The sequence below is a fragment of the Diceros bicornis genome, chromosome 14 (genome assembly GCF_020826845.1).
Source record: "Diceros bicornis minor isolate mBicDic1 chromosome 14, mDicBic1.mat.cur, whole genome shotgun sequence".
Classification (NCBI taxonomy): Eukaryota; Metazoa; Chordata; class Mammalia; order Perissodactyla; family Rhinocerotidae; genus Diceros; species Diceros bicornis.
Genome location: NC_080753.1, coordinates 53593664 through 53613779, shown reverse-complemented (window position 1 = coordinate 53613779; position 20116 = coordinate 53593664). Strand labels below are relative to the sequence as shown.

At 44.3% G+C, this 20116-nt stretch overlaps 1 protein-coding gene across 5 annotated transcripts in view; it reads left to right on the top strand.

Moving 5' to 3' along the window:
- Positions 1 to 20116, top strand: part of PHACTR1 (phosphatase and actin regulator 1) — a 520877-nt gene that overhangs the window by 442173 nt on the left and 58588 nt on the right. For all 5 annotated transcript variants that reach the window (XM_058555251.1, XM_058555252.1, XM_058555250.1 and 2 more), the window contains one exon: positions 13188 to 13509. In XM_058555251.1, the coding sequence (XP_058411234.1) occupies positions 13188 to 13509 (322 nt within the window). The remainder of the gene's footprint in view (positions 1 to 13187; positions 13510 to 20116) is intronic.

The following is a 20116-nucleotide window of genomic DNA, read 5'->3' as shown; positions in this document are numbered from 1 at the left end:
CCAGGTAGAAAGAAGCCCTCTTGCTCTCCCAAACTGTTTTTCTTCTTCTGCCACTGTCATCCTCTTTCATCTGATCTTCTCCAACGTCAGCATGCACAGTGGCATGCAGTACAGGGTCAGGAGTTGTTGAGCATCAGATTCTCTTCTATTCCCCCCAGCAGAGCTGGTGGCATAGTGAATATGATCGGAGATGAATGATTCTCAAAATGCATCCTTCTTGGAATGATGGCTGACCCCAAAGGAAAAGGATGATTGAGGCAAAAAACCTCCTAAGTCTTCATCAATCACCTCTCTAGCCATCCTGACTCCAGAAGTCAAGTGTTAAACATTGCATGAATAATCCATGCCTTCTGCATAAAGTATCTGTGATTAGGTACCCCATAAGTGCCATTTGAAGGAAGGATAATCAACTTAGTGATAGCCGGACTTCACAGTCTGACGTTCACACTTGGGTAAGAATAATGGCACCTGCCGTTTTTTGAGAACTTTACGGTGTACCCTTTAGTCCTATGAGGTAGACACTATTATCATTGTTCTCTCTTTTTCCTAGAAGAGGAAAATGAAATTTAGAGAAGTTAAATGACTTGGTAGTGATTACATAGCTAGATATCAAAGCAGATACAAATATATGACAGTTTAATGAATATATGTATTAATGAATATATACAAATATATATATGATTATAAAATAGAGTGCCAAAATACCTACTGTCAGGAGTAATACTTGCAGGTCAGTGCAGTCTGATAAAGGGTTACTGGAGAAGGCTGAAGCTTGAGCTGACCCTTAAAGCTTGAAAGGCGTTTATAGAGAACGAGGGAAGAACATTCCAGGAAAGAAGACCCTGGACAAAGGCTCAGAGGTGGCAGAGTCCTCTCTTATAACCATTAGTTTATACCATCTCCACCAAGATACCTATTTTTAAAATTCTAAAAAACAAAATCATTAGCTTTCTTTGGAGTTTTTTTTTTTTTTGCTTTGTGTGTTTTAGTCTGTTTAAGAAATTAGAGAATCTGTTGCTTTATTTTTATAACTCAAAGACAAAAAATTATCCAGTCTCAAAAATAAGTAATGTTCTCAAGGCATTTGCTTATAAAGAGGAGGACCTGAGCGCAGTTGGGTTGGATTTCAAAGAACATGCCAGAAGGAGACAGTCAGTGAGAATCAAGAATGGGACAAATCACGTGGGAAGCACTTGACTACCATTGGAGACTGACAGTTCAGCAAAGAAAGGAAACTGTTGCTGATCCTTAAAAACAAGTCCTTCTGGGCCAGCCCCGGTGGCCTAGTGGTAAGCTCCCCATGCTCTGCATTGGTGGCCTGGCTTCAGTTCGTAGGCACAGACCTACACTACTCATCTGTCAGTGGCCATGCTGTGGTGGTGACTCACATACAAAAAGAGGAAGACTGGCATCGGGTGTTAGCTCAGGGTGAATCTTTCTCAGCCAAAAAAAAAACAAGTCCTTCTGCTAACCGTGAACCTGCCCAGGGGTTATTTGCACTATCTTTGGAACCTAAAATACAAGGAAACTTACTGTACTATCAGAACTTGGTTGATGGCTAGTTTCAATATTGCAAAGTATTTGCAACTGCAATTACCTGAGAAATGGCATCCACGCCCTGTGGTATTTTTCAGCCCCAGCATGTGTCTAGTAAGAATCCTCTATCCAGTGCTTGTCAAGCCAAAACTGGTATTCCTATTTATAACTGTCTCTCTTGTTTTGTGGGCACTGTCTGCAGTGGACTGTTCTAGTCACATTCTGACATGTGATTTCATTACATTTCTCTCTTGCTCTCTGGTTCTCTGTCCCCATTTCTCCCCAATATCCCATCCCCGGTCCTTGTTCTCCTCTTTCAGCCTCCTCTCCAACCCTGAAAAATCTTCTAACTACTTTTGCTTCTGCCCTGGCCTTCCCTCCTAGTGTTCCACTCTGATAGTGCAGTAAAATGGGTGATTAGACTGCTGTGACCTTGGATCTCATCTGTGCCTCTAAATGGAAAGAACGATTTGTACCCAGAAGTCTCATAAAGAGGTTTAAGGTTCACACTCTCTTGATAATGGATACTTTGAAGGAATGGGAAATTTACCTGAATTTACTCTTTATACCCATTTGTCCATATCTTTCCAATTTTGATTTTCTTTTCTCAAAATGCAGAGATTCTTTTCTTAGTGCATGTAAGAACTATCTGTTGGTTAAAACATTTTTAAGAATGCTTTCTGCTCTGACCTCTATGAGCAGGGTGAAGATTGCAGCAAAATACCTTTCTTTTTTTGTAGCACTGTTAGGTTGGATATTTAATTCACATGCCACTTTTTTTTATTGTGGTGAAAACACATTACATAAAATTTACCATCTTAAGCATTTATTTTATTTTATTTTTTGACGAAGATTAGCCCTGTGCTAACATCTGTTGCCAGTATTCCTCTTTTTATTTTTTCTCCCCAAAGCCCTAGTACATAGTTGTGTATCATAGTTGTAGGGCTGTAGCTCTTCTATGTGGGATGCCGCCTCAGCATGGCTTGATGAGCGGTGAGTAGGTCCGCGCCCAAGATCCAAACCAGTGAACCCCGGGCTGCCAAAGCAGAGCATGCAAACTTAACCACTATGCCACTGGGCGAGCCCCAACCATCTTAACCATTTTTAAGTGTACAGTTCAGGAGTGTTAAGTGTATGCACTTTGTTGTACAACAGATCTCCAGAAGTTTTTCATCTTGTAAAATTGAAACTCTGTACCTATTAAACAATTCTCCTTATTGTTTCCCCTCCCTTTAACTCCCCAGAAGGGCCCCCCATTTTAATTCTTGTTTCTATGAATTTTACTATTCTTTGTACCTTATATAGGTAGAATCATACAGTATTTGTGTTTTTAAGGCTGGCTTATTTCACTTAGCATAATGTCCTTAAGGTTCCTCCAAGTTGTAGCATGTGACAGGATGTAAGGCTAAATGGCACTTATGTTTTGAGTGCCTACTATGTGCAAGGTGCTCTGCCAGCCCTGATAGAATTTACAAAACGTGTTGTCTCATCAGCTGAGGGGTTGTAGGCAGTTGTAAGCTACAGAAAATGTTTACTATGAAGACGTATAAGCATGGCTCTAAAGAAATTCAAATATAAGAGATCAAATCCTTTTGGAAGAATCAGAAAAAATATCATAAAGGCGGGTATATTTAAGACAGACCTTAACAATGAGTGAAATTTTGATGGGTAAGGATGGAAGTAGAGGTTGCTGTGAAATGAGAAGCAGAGGACAGAGAGGCACATGAGTACAAGGCATAGTATGTTCAAGAAATAGCAAATAGCCCAGCGTGGCAGGGATATGGGATTCTTGTGGGGAAGTAATAGAAGATCAGGTCAGAAGTAGATTTCAGCAAAACTGTGGAGAGCCTCGAATGCCCTGATGAGGGATTTAACTTGGGAAGAGGAAGTGGGCATTTTCTGTGGACTTTTAGCAATGATTGCCTGATTTCACAAAAGCCTGTCTCCTCGATGTTCTTGTGGATAAAGATGGTCAATAATGCTGTTGGATGGATTTATAACTGGATGTATGAATGTAACTGGGGGATGGCCAGCATCAACTTGAAATTGCAAAGGGCACCAAGCTGCTGCCCTGGGTTCTTCCTCTTGGATCTTGTTTAAATGTCCCAGGAGTGAGTTCCTTGAGGGCGGGGATTTAGTCTGCCTTGTTCCCTGCTGTGTCCTTAGCTAGCGCTGTACAGCAGCAGAACAGGAGGCCTTGCAAGGGAGAGAGGCCTCTGTTGCTGGGGCACTGAAGGAGGAGTTGGATGGTCATTTGCCCATATCCATAGCAGGATACTTGTTCTCCGGCTCTGAGTTCTGCCGTAAATGAAATCTGAGTCTCTTACGTTCTATAGTGTTTGAAGGAAACATGGTAACCTTCATGGAAAAGCAGCCCCTTATAAGAGTAGCCGTTAGAACATGACAATCATCCATCAATCCAACTTGTGGTCCAGCCTTAGATGTCAGGGATTACACAGGGGATGACCTTATAGACACCAACTGGATGACCTTGTAGACAGTTAGACCAGCCACCACCATCTCTGTAAATGCAAGAAATCCAAGTATGTCCTCCAACAATGAATAAATGTTGTGCTTCAGATGGATGCAGTTAGAGGTGAACTGTGGCCATCCTTGTTGTTCCTTTATAATATTTATGGATCTAACTTGAACTTATTTGTACCTTCACCATGAATAGTCTACTTCTTGATAGTTCCATATGTCCTATGTAGTATTTCATTTTATATCCTCTAAATTTACTGCTTTCAAACTTCGTAGATATGTCCCCTGGTTCTAGCGTTTTGAGATCAGATGAACATGTTGATGCTCGCTTTCGTGACTTGGTGATCTCGATTCAATTCCCTCTCTTTTGCCTGGATATTCACAAACAGCAGTCCTCCCAGTAGGCACTGTGGGATCCGTGCTCCTTTCAGTTGTCCATCTCTGGACCTCTTCACCTTCCTTTATACCTGTCTTGCAGAAGGCTCAGGTTCAGCAGCTCAGTTATCAATTGAATGGCACTCTCCTCGCCCAGTCTCCCTGGGCACAACAGCACTAGTCCATTGCTGCAAAAATAAACAGTATAATGTGTTTTTAGATAAGTGATTTATAATTTCTAACAAAATACTGATCTTTTCAACAGGTGTTTGTTCTCATGATTATAGGGACGTCTATAGTTTTGACTCTTTGAGAGCAGTTTCCTGACAATAAATAATGAGTAATTTTACTTTAAGAAAATCTAATTTAATTGCTTGCCCTGCAAAGATAACATGCCCAAGTGCCTCGGTTAGCTGGTGAATGAATCCCATCCACTGCCCAGGGTCTCCATCTCAGCGAGGTATATATCTCCCTACTTCTTGTCTTCCCAGATGGTCTTAGGAGGGATAAATTTAAAAACAAAAATGTTTCTTTGTGGAAAGTGGCTCTGAAACCAAGTCAGTTGCTGGTGCTGCATATGCTATAATAGCCCTCAATTTTAGGATTCTAGAAGGTCTCAGGACATAGTCCTCACAAACGTCAGGTGTTTGCTGTAGTCTCCATATGCTGGCCTGGCTTAGAAGAGCAAGCCAGGCTTGGGGCATTGAACACAAATAACTTCTCTGTTACTCTTGCATCCCTCCACACCATCCCTCTTACCACAAGGGGTCAGTCAACACATTTTGCCTTTCCAGGCATTTGACCAAGGAAAAGATGTCAGACTGTGGTAGAATCCTTAGGATGGCCTGAAGGAATTGATGGAGCTCCTGTGCGCACCTTGCTTGCAGCCATGGGAAATCTGATTCAGTACTTTAGTAATACTGGACTCTTATTTAAGTTCCAAATACCCTTCTTATAGGCCCTTTATGTCTTTGGGTGGAATGCCTGTGTCTGTGAAAGGAGATAGAGATTCTAACCCACTGGAACCAGGTGGCAAATGACTGAGACATTCTTACAACACCTTTGTTCATTAAGACACTAAGTGCTACTATCATTGACAAGTGCTTCTGATACATTAGCATTTACAAATGGCTTCCACAGCAGGTGTTAATAAAAGTGAGAAGAGAGGCTAGGGCTGTATTTATTTAGCCCAGACTCCTTCTGTTGTAGACTACAGTCCTATGGCATGAGAATCGACTACAGAAGTAATCTGGGGTTTTCATTTCCTTTTCCAAAGTCATAAGCCAGAGCTGTGTCATGCTTGGAAATACAGCCCTCTTGGGTTTTATGGCTCGGTGACACTCAGAGTTTGGGTTTATTTTCCTTGTTCTCTGGTACTGGTCGTTTTTGGTTTTTCCACTCCATCAACAGAGACAGTTTTACGAATACACTGCATCTCAATCAGTCTGGCTGCAGAGGACTCATCCATTTCTAAGTCAGCAAGCAGAGCTTTGTGTGCACCCAGCAGGACCAGCCACGACCATCATTATAAATGCAAGAGGTAGAGTGTGTCCTCCAACAATCCATAAATATCGTGCATTGGAGGGATGCAAAGCGTTTTATTCAGTGAGCTGCTATCAAAGGAAAGGAGGCATTTTTATCCCTGGATTTTTAGAAGTAAAAGACCCTGAGTCCCAAAAAATGTTAGCGATCTTTCCCAGCTAATGGAGAGCAGAGGATGCAGGTGTTCTCACTCCCAGTTCTGCCTTCTTTCCCACTGATGCAGCATGGTGTGCGTCTGAACAACACACTGAGGCTTGGGCGGCCCCACCTTTTTCTTTTCCTGCGATGCTTTGTTGCAAACATGGAAAACTGCTCAGATGGTCCTTTGGAAGCCTCTTGGCTCCACTACTTGATTCACTTTCACCTGGTGTTTTCACCTACTTACTTATAATAGAACCACTGCCCTCTCTATCGCTTTCCTGGCTGCCATCATCCCACCCCAGCTGCAAAGCATCGGGCTCGGTGGACTCTCCCAGGTGTGGCAAGAGTTCTGTTAGTAACACTGCAGGTGTATAGAGTGCTTTGCAGTTTACAAAGCACGTCCACATTATCCTCTCTTGACACTCACAACAACCTATGGGAGAGGCGGAGAATGTGTTATTTTTTCAGAATCCATTAAGGCCTTATTTGTTGAACTCCTGTTACATATTAAGGACTGGACTGGGGATATTTTATACTCAGACCCTCTGCTAACCTGTATGGGGACTTGGTGAAATTATAAAAACGTGCTCTTTGGAGGAACGAAGTACAAAAGCTGCCCCTTCCTCTGGGGTGCATCAAGCCCATGCCAGGGCAGATCTCAGGCTGGATTTCAGCCCACTCATCCCCTCAGCACCTTACATGGAGGTTGTGTAGACATTAATCCATGTACCTCTCATCACAGACCTATAAGGTAGGTAGTACTCCCATTCTCCAGATGAGAAAACTGAGGCTCAGGGAGACTGATGTCTTAGGCAAAGTAACAGAGCTTCTTAGTCTTGGAGCTGGGATTAAACGCCAGCTCTTCTGAGTTGTACGCCAGTGGTGATTTCACCAGGCCATTCCATCCTCAGCCTCCAGCAGAAGCTTTCTGAAGGCCTTGCCCACAGAGAGCAAGCACTGGAGCCAAGTCTCCCCCTCCAGAAGGCCCCTGTCATTTTGCCGATGGAGAGAGCAGCCTCTTCACGAAGGAATGGCTCTTAGAGGATGGCTTCTCAGACTTGACTGTGGAGAGGTCCCTGGGGACCTTGTCAAGAGCAGATTCTGATTCAGGAGGTCTGGTCTGGGCCGTGAGAACCTGCCTTTCTGACATGTTCCCAAGAGGCTCTGCTTCTGCTGGTCCACGGACCACACGTAGATTACCTGAGCCGTAGCGTAGGAGAAACGGGTCACCGTTCTCCCTCTTGCCACTGCTCTAAAGACGTGAGAAGGAAAACCAACAGACGTTCATTGCACACCTACTATGCACTAGCCCAGGCTCTGCTGGTGAACAGGAAAGGAAACAGCCACATCCAATGTGATTTAATTAAGGCCTCACTTCCACCTACTGCAAATAAAAATCAGCAACAAGTCAAGAAAAGTGAGATGGATGAAGTCGACTCTATTTGAAATGCTGTGACAAAGGGAAGCCCAGGGCCCATGAGAGCCCAGTGGTGGGCACCTAAACCAACTTTGGGGAAGACAGATGGGCTTCCTGAGGAAGCAGTTCAATAATGATGATAATGACAGTTACTATTTGTTGAGTAACCAAGTGCCAGGCACTATGCTACACAGTTTATGTACTTCATCTTATTTAATTTTCATGATAGTCCTATGATACATTAATTCGTCCCCACTTCACAGGTTGGAAAACTGAATAGCAAAGAGATTAAGCAGTTGGCTGACACTAACAGAGCTAGATGAGTGTGTGACTTTCACACTTTATCTTCTATTTTTGGAAAGACAAATTTTGGTAGTGATTTTGTGCTTCTTGGTCCTATACTAACTTATGGCACTCTCTCAAAGTGTGATCTCCACCTAGATCAGGGTGATCTGGGGGCTTATTTACGAAGCAGATCCCTGAGCCCCACTGTAGACCTACCGGATCTCTGAAAGTGAGGCCCAGGAATTTGCCTCTCCCAAACCTTCCTAAAGAGGTTGATATAATCACTACCCTCAGAATTTGACATTTTGGAAAGAAAAAGTGTGTGGCATGCAGTACAGTCCCAATCCATTCATCTGAGTCTATCATCCTTACTACAAAAATGTTGGTGCCTCACCAAACAGAAATGAGTATTGGGTATATGTTTCTTTACTCATTTAATAAATGCATACAGTACACACAGGGGAAATACAAAATCAGCAAGAAGGAGCTAGAGGAATCTCATGTACTGAATCAACTCTGTAGGGAAAGCTAAACATTTGATTAAGTATTTATTGCTTGAGACAAAATTTTGAAGAAAGGCTCTTTAGGCAAACTTGTCTAAAATGTCCTTAAAGTATCCTAAAGCTAATAAAATAGAAAAGTCCACCCGCAAGGATATAAGAAATCTTATCATTCACAAAATGTTCAATGATATATGATTTTTACTAATATAAAATTAAATTGAAAGTGCCACCTGACAAATTCGTTTAAAAACAAATCCTTTAATTGCAAACCTTAGATTTAGGCAAGCTGGTCATTAGGTGAACAGATTTTAGGCAAATTAGCGTTCAGTAAATTGCTTTCCTGCAAATTGGTCTTTTTACATGTTGGGGGCATAGAAATAGAATGTGGAGACCATGCTGATGACCTCTCAGGGTGGAGATTTGCCCAGGCGCTGGATGGAATTGAGGCATCCCAGCCATAATTGATGCATCCTGGCCATTGAATGCTGGAATATCCCAGCCTCAGGCTGCATCATACTCCAAGCAATTCAGCACCCCTGAATCAGTGATTCTCGACTCCCTCTGTATGGTAACCATCTGGGAAGCATTTAAGATCCAAATACCTGGCCCAGAGATTCTGATTCAGTAGGTCAGAGGTGAAGCCCAGGAGTACAAACTTGTAGCAAGCGTCAGGACTGTTGCAGGGGGTCCAAGAACTCTGCTCTAAGAATTAGTGCCATTGTTTGTTTGTTTTCAGAGAAAAGGACGAGAGTAAGAGGCTAAGAGTGGTTTTCAAACACGGCTTTTTAAAAAAACAAAGCTGGACACCCCGTGCACTGCCCCGTAGAATCCCTGAGAGGGGTCAGGGGGGTCAGCTTCAGTGTGATGCTAATGCACCCCTGAGTGAGGCTGCAAGAACTCTCAGCTATCGAGTGCCGGGTCTCACCACCCGGGGCCCACTGTGGGGAATGCTGAAGCGTGCATGGGAGGACCTAGTTGGGAAGACAAGGCTAACCCAGATGGAGCCGGCAGTAACCAGCACAAAATCTAGCAGAATGAAATGAGGGTGCTGATTATCAGGGTCACAGGAGTTCAAGGGAGGAAAGGCTGCGAGGGGGAAGTTGGGTCTTCAGTTGTGCTTTGAAGGGTGAATGCAATTTTGATCATCAGGTAGGAGCAGGGAGGGTATTTCAGGGCATGGCTATGACAGAGGCCCTGAAGAGGGAATGAACGTGGTTATTGGGAAACCCAGTGTGGAGACGGTCCTGACTGGAGAGGCCACAGTGGGCCATGGTGATTTAGGGCAGGAGACGCCTGGTGGAGCTGGACAGGGATGTCCCAGAGAGTGTCACTTGGACTTGCAGCACTGACTTCAGCAAGGAGCCATTGTGGGACTTCATGCATGAGAGATGTCTAGTATAGGGTAGAGGATGGGTTAGGGGACTGGGACCCCATTATCCGCACAATACGAGGAGATGAGGTCCCAGGGCGGGTGCCGTGGTCAAGAGGGCGGAGAACACAGAAATTTGAGAGGGATAGAAAGATAAAGAGAAAGGCAGAAACTCAGAATGCCAGATCATGTACAGCTGGTTCCAAATTGTGCCTCCAGATCTGTTATGAGGAATGACTTGGTATTAAGATGTCAAAAAGATATAAAAATAGGCATTGCCAAGTTGCCAAAGATCTGAGCTTCCCAGGCACTCCTCACTTATCCACAATGTTGGAGAAAGATGGAGACTGCAGAGCTAGTTCACTGAAAGCAGACAATGCCACCTGATTTTAACCTTTTTCTTAATTTCTTTTCTTTTCACCAAATCCACTGAGCCAAAAATTATTTTAAATGATTCAGTTTCATTCTCTACCCCTATTTAATTTATGACCATGTGTAGTAAAACAACCAGAAGGGAGACGCAGGCGGGAGAGAAGAGGGAGCTCTCCATGGCCCAGGCATGTCTTTCCTAGGACAGTAAGAGTAACTATCTCCACTAATTTGGTCCCACCAGTCATTTCTTCCTTGCCTGATTTGATAGAATTCCTGGAGTCCACTTGGCCATTTTTCCTGTGATGAAACCAAGTGAAGTTTGCTGTGGAAGTAGTGACGAGAAATACTGTGGTGAGTGTGAGTAGGAAGTCATAGCTTAGCAAGATGGGCGAAACCCAATGTAGTCATTGGCCCTTCCTGTGCAGATGGTTCCGTGCTGCCCTCTTGGTTCTACTTTCTCCTGCTCAGAGGAATGAGCACCTACCTGCCTTGGACAACTAGACCCGAAAATGAAGGAATCATGGGTCAGGGGTTCCTGGATGAAAACTCTTAACACTTGCGGACGCATGGCATTTGCTAGGTTTGCGCTAAAGCTTCCAAGAGCCACAGGAGTGGACCCTTCAGTAACAGGAACTGGACAGATGTGATGAGTTTCTGCATCTCAGCCACTTTGGAATTAGCACCGCCTGTCATGCTCCTGAACGTGGTTACCTTGTTTCTGGTGCGTGGGCGATGGTAACGAACAAGATGAGCCTTCCCGGAGGAGCGTGAGGGAGCCTTGTTATGGGCTGGTTCGCATTTTGGTGTTAGGGGATTAATTTTATCAGGCCCCCTGGAATTATTAGGCTTCTCTGTATCTCAGCTATAGAGTCAGCAGTTTAGTGTCCATACACCCACAGCTCATGATCCTAAAATTTTGATCCATTTTATGCTCACGTCACCCTCCTAGAGTATCTATTTCTGGAGAAAGTGTGAATTCATCCCACAGCAGAGCATCATAGTCTCGGCTCATTCTGTAAACGTGTTTTGAGCCTCTTGCTATGTGAGCTGGGCACCACACAAGATGCCAAAGATACAATGACAAATTATTCACGGTCCTTTTTCTCTGGGAGAGGAGGCAGCTATGTAAAGAGGAAGCCCAGTCCAGTGTTTTCAGAGTCCAGTGCCATCATCTGTGAAAGCGAGAAAATAACGGTGCCTACGTCCCAGGCTCCCTGTGAGGATCAAATTGGTTCGATATGAAAAGCGCTTAAAACAATATCTGGCACATGGTGAGCCTGGTGTGAGGGTTGGCTATAACGATTACTGGCATCGTCATGATTGCCGTTGTTGTTGTTAGCACTAACATACCACACGCCCACGGTAGGTCCAGTGGGTGCAGAAAGGAAGGAATGAGGCAATGATCAAGCCAGGTTTTTGAGGAGAGGTCATTTTGAGCTGGATCTTGAAGGGAGAGTAGGTGTTGACCAAGAAGACAAAACAGAGGGGAATATTCCAAATTGAGGAAAAGAAACAAAGGTGCAGGGGTGTGGAAACATCAGGTGGTTTGGGGAACTCAGGGTACAGGTGAGGGGAAATGCACATGCGTAATGGTGAGAAAAGAAGCTGCATCAGAGGGAGGGAGGGGTCTTGAGTGCTGCGCTTGGGTTCTCTGTGAACAGGAGAGGGAATCTGCTGAGTGAGGAGCCTGGAGGAGGCCAGGGAAGACAGCAGCAGCCCACGTGGGGACTGTGAGGGACAAAGGCCAGCTGGGAGGACTTAGCGGAGGCTGGAGACTGAATTTGTGGGTGACTGAAATCCTCTGGAGAAAAGCAGTACGTATGGTAGGAGAGACTCTGATCAGAGGCTTTTTGAGTACAAAAGGAGAGATTATTTCCAATCGGAGGAACCAGAGCAGACTTTGTAGAGGCTAAGTTGTGGACATGAAGAGACTAAACAGCAAGCAGACCATGGAAGCCTTGAATGATGTGTCAGAAAGTTGGGCTTTATTTCTAGGTTATTGGTAGGTTTTAAACTGAGGAGCAACATGATTAGATTTGTGCTCCAGAAATGTCATTTTGGCAGGCCTGTGCAGTTAAACTGGAAGAAGGGCACCCTCAAAGCAGACATAGTTGGAGCAAAATCTAGGGCTTCAAAGATCAGGAGTCAGAACCATGCTCTGCTCCCGCCATGAGCGCCAGATGTGAAGCTGCGGGTGCGCCGCCCGCCTCACGCAGGTGATGCTGGTACACCCACCCTCCGCTGCCCTTCCTGGCCATGCTCTTCCCAGGCAGCCTGCAACCCATAGGACTCAACCATGCCCCTTCCCCCCAGTGCTAGGTGATTTCCAGAAATGTAGGGTGCAGACAGAGGATGACAGGGTCATCCCAAAGATGCCCTGAGGGCTAGTCTGCCTCTAAGCCCCCTAAATTGGAGCATCTCTGGGAAGCTTCAGTGCCACTGTCATAGAACCAAGAGGTTGGCTGTGGGCAGGTTCCACCAGGCCCCTGGAGTGCCTGTTGGAGCCTCCCTACAATTTGAACAGCCCACGGTGGATGCCACATGAGTGGGTGGACCAGTCCAGCCACAATGCTGAACACTTGCTCCCACACGGGGGCATCTGAGCCCTCTCTGAGACAACAAAGCCTCACAAAGCATCCTTCCAGGTAGGATGATGGTCCCCAGGTTACAGATGAGGGAATTAAGGTTGGCAGCATTAAAGTCACTTGTGGAGGGGCACACTGTTAGTGGACTTGAACCTAGGTCTGGCTTCTAATCCCGTGCCTATTAGAAGGTGCCAGCTAAAAGGATAATTTCACATTACAATGGCAAAATTGTATACATTGTGGCATATTTTAGAAAAGGTCTCTGAGGGTCCGTGGGTTTCCATGAGCAGAAGAGAGCGTTGCGATCATTCCCGTTCCCTGCTGCTGGTGACAGCCCTGAGACAGACACTGCTAACACCTAGGTCCCTGAGAGTCCTTGGGGCCAGCACGCTTTGAGCAGGAAATGAGAGTTTATGGGTGCTTGTCGAGTAGTACTCACCCTGCTGGTGTCTTCAGTTGGTGCATTTTATCTCAGGGGTCCACTTCAATGGCCGTGGTCCCAAGGTGGACACGTGTGGTGTTCTAGGTTTCTTTCAATGCCCCAAAATTCACATCTGCCTCTCACCCTCCTTCTGCCACAGATCCTGGCGCCCCTGTGAAATTGCCTTGTCTGCCAGTGAAACTGTCGCCTCCGCTACCTCCAAAGAAAGTCATGATCTGTATGCCTGTAGCGGGGCCAGACCTCTCCCTGGCATCCTACGCAGCTCAGAAGAGTGGCCAGCAGGGCGGGGCCCAGCACCACCACACGGTCCTGCCGTCCCAGATCCAGCACCAGCTGCAGTATGGCAGCCTCGGCCCTCACCTCCCCTCTGCCACCGGCTCCCTCCCTATGCACCCCTCCAGCTGCAGGATAATAGATGAGCTGAACAAAACTCTGGCCATGACCATGCAGAGGCTGGAAAGGTAATTGGGGATGGGGGGGGGCAGGAAGGGAGGGCTCAGCTGGGGGGGATGGGGAGAGGGGTTGGGGATCTGACCATGACTGAGGAATGTGAAGACCAGAGTGAGGATTCATCCCCACTGGGGGGTAAAATAATTTGAAAGCAAAAGCAGACCAAAAACTGAATGTCAAGGAAAGTATAGAAGAAAAAAATAATGTTGCTAATTGCCAAACTATAGAACGATCACATTTATCAAAAAGAAAAAGTAACATATATATGTGTGTATATGTATTATGCTAGCACATATTATGCTTCCATAAGCCTTAACATTTAATGGCCACTGACGAGTGATGTAGGTCTGTGCCCAGGAACCGAACCCAGGTCACTGAAGCAGAGCACACCGAACTTAACCACTAGGCCACAGGGCTGGCCCCTAGCCTTAACATTTTTTGAAAGCATATACACACAATCATGAATAGTGGTTACCCTTAGGGCAAGGAAATGGGGAGAAAATCTTTTATTTTTGTTTTTCATATCTTTCTGTACTGCTTAATTTTTTATTTTGTGTATATTACTTTTATGATATAAAAAAGACAATTTGAATGTAAAATAAGAAGAGATGAGAGCTGGTAGGGCAATAGTGAAAAACAGGAGCGATGGGAATGGTGGAGAGGTATGCCCTTGTTCTTGCTGATGGAGGAAGCAGAGTACTCTACAGCCATGCATCACTTAATGACAGGAATACGTTCTGAGAAATGCGTCGTTAGGTGATTTCATCGTTATGTGAACATCATAGAGTGTACTTACACAAACCTAGATGGTAAGGCCTACTGCACACCTAAGCTGTATGCTACTAATCTCATGCAACCACCAACATGTATGCAGTCCGTCGTTGACCGAAACATCATTACGTGGTGTATGACTGTTGTCTGATTGTATGAGTGTGAGCCTCTAATGTTTAGCAACCGCTGGTGCAACCCCCTCTCACTAGAATCTGCCTCCAGTAGCATTGCTGGGAAACTTGCTAAGAGGACGCCCAAGGGCAGGCCCATAGCAGAGACTCTGACTCCCTACCACCTAGGGAGATCTCTCATGCTGGTTCTGAATCTCTCTGGGCGTGTGTGTGTGTGTGTGTGTGTGTGTATGTTCATTTGTTCATTCAAATACCACCCACCTTGTGCCCAAGAGGTGGCTGAGATTTCCCAGTATGATTCCAAGACGTGCTGCTTGACCTAGTTCCCTGGCGTGACAAGAAAGCGTTGCGATCTGGCGTGAAGGGTGTATCTGAGCTGGGATCCAGAATGCCTGTCCCAGGTTAGTGACCACTGTTAACTGGGTCCCACGGATGGGAAAATTGCAGTCTGGAGGGCCCAGCCAATCACCAGGCAGAGAGCCAGAGGCAAGATGGACACAACTGGGAGCTTTCTGTTGTAGTTTTCTGACTCTTAGTGGTTTTCTCCCTTCCTGCCTCTCAGCCAAGTATTCTGTGTTTGGGAAATTAGTGACTCCAAGAGAAGTTGTTGTCGCTAGAAATTCTGACTTGATTGTGCCACATTAATATCTACCTTTACTGAAAAAATTTATTTGGCCCCTTGCCATCATTTTCAACTACTGGTATTGTTAATGAGGCTGATAATAATTTAAAATTTGGATGGCACTTTTTAGTCTATTACACACCTTTATTATCTTCTTAATCCTCACACCACCTAGGGAGACTAAGTGGAGAAACTAAGGAAGGCTGAATTCCCCAGTGCCAGCTACTCAAATGAGGTCCACAAACTGCTTGTTGCCCATCTCCAACCACATAGGTGCAGAAATTGAGAACAAGCTTTTCAACACTTTGGTAGCAACAAAATTATTCTGCCAAATAATTTTATGTCTGTTGAATCTTATGATAAAAAAGTTTCATTTTTTTATGTATTTATTATTTTTACAAAAGCATCAGTTTGTGATGGATTGAAAATTAAAATATATAAATCAACCAACCAACCAGCCAACCAAACTGGTCCTTCCCTGCAGACATTTGGAAAGCACTGCCCTAGTCCATAAATCAAGGGGCCACCCCTTCAAGCTTGGATCTTCCTTCTGCAAATCCACAACTCTTTCTACTATAGCAGAACTGCTTTCCTAAAGACAGCTAACAGTCAACATGATTTCCTATCCCCCCATCTACTGTATATCCAGTAAGTTTCTGTATCTCTCAGGAGCTTTAATCAATTGAAAAAGATACTGGTGACACTATATTAGGAGGATATTGCTAAATACGTTCCCACGTAAAGCACGCCATTTTAAAAGGTTCGGTTGAAAGTACTAACCAACACGTTACACAGTGTTCCTCAGTGCAGTAATTTCTGTGTGTATTTGTAGAATATTTTAGTTAAGTGTAGACAAGTGGGTAGGTCTATTGGACCTAAACTAGGTCAGGTTCTTTGTTGAAATGAATCAAAGAGAACAAACAGGGGCAGGAGAGGGGGGGAGATATTGTGATATCGTGGGAGGAGGGGCTGGGAAGGAGGACGGCATGATCTTGGCAGCTGAGCCAAGACCGTCCCTCGTGCTTTGTGCCACCATCAGACTCTCTTTACCTCCTTCTGTCTCCCACCCCAGGTCAAGGCACAGGGTTATTCTGATAGACCAGCCAGGACATAGGGAATTAATGCATACATCACTTTGACAAGATCACCCTCCAGAGAAAGAGAGGCCTTCTTCCCAAGCAAAGATGGAGAGTTTTTTCTGAGCATGCACATTGTCTTCCAAGAGTCCTGGAAGGATGTGGGGGCAGAACAAGGTCACAGACCACCTTACAGTTTAGTATGGAAACTGCTGCTGTCTCTGGTGATGTTGCCCTATCTTTTTTTTACTATCTAAACATTCTCCTTGTTGCCTGTGAACATGATTTCATTCTTGTTCTGACCAACTTTAATATAGAAGGAAAGAATTACTTTTCTCTTCTAGTAATTTCCAGTGACCCCGAAAAATGCTGCAAAAAGGAAGAAACGTTACCGAACACTTCGGCATTCTGCCTGCAAAGACCCTGGGATCTCATAGAACATCACCTCTAGGGCATTAGTGCAGACCTAGAGTCTGATCCTGATGAAACATTGTAGGTCATGTGAAAATTGAGTAAAGAATTAACCAGCTTTAACGCCTGACTTTGGACCATAAATTTGAATAAATAGCCGTCTTACAACTGAAAGGGACCTTAAAGACCATCCAGGCAACCAGCCCACTGCCCATTGCAGCTTTCCTGACTGTCCTCTAGGAGAACAGGAACCTCCCTAGGTCCCAGGATGGCCCACCCCACTGTTGACATTGGGGTCTGATTATCACAAAGTTCGTTCTTATATTAAGTTAAAAGTATTACTTATTGTAAGTCCCTCCCACAATCTTATTTCTAATGTTCTTGTGAAAGCCTTTCAAATCTTTGAAGGTAGCTACCATTTACTTTATCTAAGGGCTTTCTTCCATGCTAATAATCCCCAAGTTCATGTAATCATTTATTGAAATGGTTTCTAGACCTTTACCATCTTGTTTATGTTCTTCCAAGATTATTCTAAATCTGTTCTGATTTGTATGAAGAAGTTCTTAATCATTACCCAAATTTGAACCTGCTTGATGACACTAAAAAATGATAGGTAGTTAGTGACATCATTGGCTCACCAGATTCAGGGAGAGGGGTGCAGAAGGCAAGAACTAGAGACCAGTTGAAGCAAAATTAAAGAGTTCTCTGTGTATCCAGAGTCACAGGGCTGCCCTAGAGAGCGTGGCCATGCTGGAGGCAGCCCCCACATCATGGCTGAGGGCATGGGTTCCAGAATCTGACTGCTGGGATTTCAATCTGAGAGAGACCACTTCCTTTTACCTGTGATTCCTCATCTGTAAAACAGGGATAATAATAACACCACCAGCCTCGTGAGGGTTGTTTGTGAGTAGCATATGACTTCATCCAAATCAGTTGTCTTACTGCATGGCATAACAGGAAGTGTCCAATAAATGGTAGTGAATATTAAGCAAAATTAGCGCACAAAATTTGCCTTCAGTGCCTCTACAAGGTGTATTGTAAATAGACTTGACCCCGTCTTATTGGAGATTTTGTTTGTTTGTGTCAGTTTGCCCAAATTAGATCGTCTTCCTTTGTTTTCTCTCCACTGTTGATTCATATCTTATTTGAAGGTCATGTTTTATCATTTCAGATGTTATGCAATTGCTATTTTTAATGTCTGCAGTAAGCTCTGTGATCTAGTTGGCATCAATCTTGGAATTCAGACTTAAAATCGTAATCAACCACTAATTTTCTTTCCCATCTTAATTCCATTGATCAGTTCTCTGTGCTCTGGTTTCCCTCTTGGTAAAATGAAGGTGGGATATGTACCCTTGATGACCCTAAAGGAATTTTAGGAAGATTCTTAAGGGAATGCACTTTAAGGAAGTTTTTCCCTTCTCAATTAAAGGGAAAGGAAATTCAACTTCCATTTGCTCAAGCCAAAAATTTTGAGGTCACCCTTGATACTTCTCTTTCTGTTGTACCCCATGTCTGACGGGTCAGCATATGCTATCAGATCTGCATTGAAAGTATGTCTAGGATCGGCACTTCTCACCTGCTCCTGCTCCCCTGTGATCTAAGCCTCCATTGTCCCTCACCTGGCTTGCTGTGGTCCCTCCTACCGTCTCCTGCTTCCACTCCTGCCCCTTCAGTCTATTCCTAACACAACCGTCAAAGAGATAATGTTGAACAAAAATCAGATCATGACTCTCTTAGTCTGCTAGGGCTGCCTTAACAAAGTACCGTAGACTGGGTGGTTTAAACAGCAGAAATTTATTTTCTCACAGTTCTGGAGGCTGGCAGTCCAAGATCAAGGTGTCAGCAGGGTTAGTTTCTTCTGAGGCCTCTCTCCTTGGCTTGTAGCTGGCTGTCTTCTCCCTGTGTCCTCACATGGTCTTCCTTCTTTGTGAGTCTGGGTCGTAATCTCCTTCTCCAAGGACACCAGTCATTTGGTTAGAACCCACCCTAATGAGCTCACTTTAACTTAATTACTCCTTTAAAGATCCTGTCTCCAAATGCAGTCACATTCTGAGGTCCTGGGGATTAGGATTTAAACACATGAATTGGGGGATGGGGTGGGGCATAATTCAGCCCATAACAGTGACTGTGCCCAAAATGCTCTTTCGGCCTTTCAGCTCACTGAGAGTAAAAAGCAAAGTCCCTTCCATGGCCCAGAAGCCCACCATGGCCTGGACCCTGTCATCTCCCTGACTTTGTCTGCTGTTCTCCTCATTGCTCAGTTTCTCCCACCACATGGCCTTGAACATGCTAGACGTCCTCCTGACAAGGGGCCTTTGCTCTAGATTGCTCTTCTCTCAGATATCCTCAAGGCTCCCTCCCTCACCTTCCTTGGGTCTCTACTCAAATGTCACCTCCTCAATGAAGCCCTCCCTGATCTCCCTATTTAAAATTGCAAGCTTCCTCCCAACACAACCTATTCCCCCGCTCCCCTTTATTCTTTTGTAGCATTTCTCAGCTTCTAATATTCTACATCATTTGCCTTTTGTTTTGTTCATTGCTCTTCTAACCTAATGGAACACACAGTCCACAAAGGCAAGAACTGTTTTGCTCACGGTTGTATCCCAAGTGCCTAGAACAGGGCCTGGCTTATAGGTACGGTGGGCGCTCAATAAATGTTTGAGTGAATGAATAAATGCTTGAATCAATCAATGAACGTAGAGCCCCTAGTAACTGCTAAGATATTCCTTTGATTGTTAATCCACTCCCTATTAATGGATATTTAGGTTGCTTCTGATCATCTTTTTCACTGTTGAGCTTCGAGTTCTCACAAGACACGTGCTATATAAATATTAAGTGGTGGTGGTGGTGGGCAGAACAAATCTTTAACCTTTTATATTAATTTCTCTCATTATTCTAAAATTTGGAACTGTTCTCTCTGTCTGGAATGCACTCAACTGTCTCATTCACTCCACCTTGTTTTGCAAATAAAAATTCTACTTATTCTTCAAGACTTATTAAAATACCACGTCCTCTGTGATCTCTTCTCAGATTCCCGTACACTGAGCTCTGTCTCCTGGGCTGCCTACCTGCACAGACCCTGCTGCACACATTGCATCACGTTGTGTGTTTCTCTCTATGTTCTCTCTTAGATGTGGGCAGGAACCACTGTTGTCTCCTTGCAGGCCCCTCAATCCATCACTGTATGTGTGGCGTAGGAAGTACTCAGTAAATGCTTATTAAATGAATGTTATTAAAAGTTATTCTGATCTTTGTAATAGAAAGGTATTTTAATCTATGATTATAAGTAATGTTTTATTAGAAACTCTCTTAATATAGAAATAGGCATTAGCTGTGGGTATACTCTTGATCCCATCGTTGAGCTATGCCAGTTTTGTTTTTGCAGATATCGGAAACACAGTGAAAAGTTCTTCCTTTAAATGAAACCTAGGTCTTTGCTTGTCACATTTAGTAATATCAAACTACAGTTGAAGATATTGTAATGTTGATTATGAACCTTGCCCATGTAAGTCCATTATCCCTTCGTTTAATTCTCTTGGAGCATATCACCATATATGATCAAATTTGGGGGGAGCAGCCATCCATTAGCTCTTCTAGCAAATGGTTG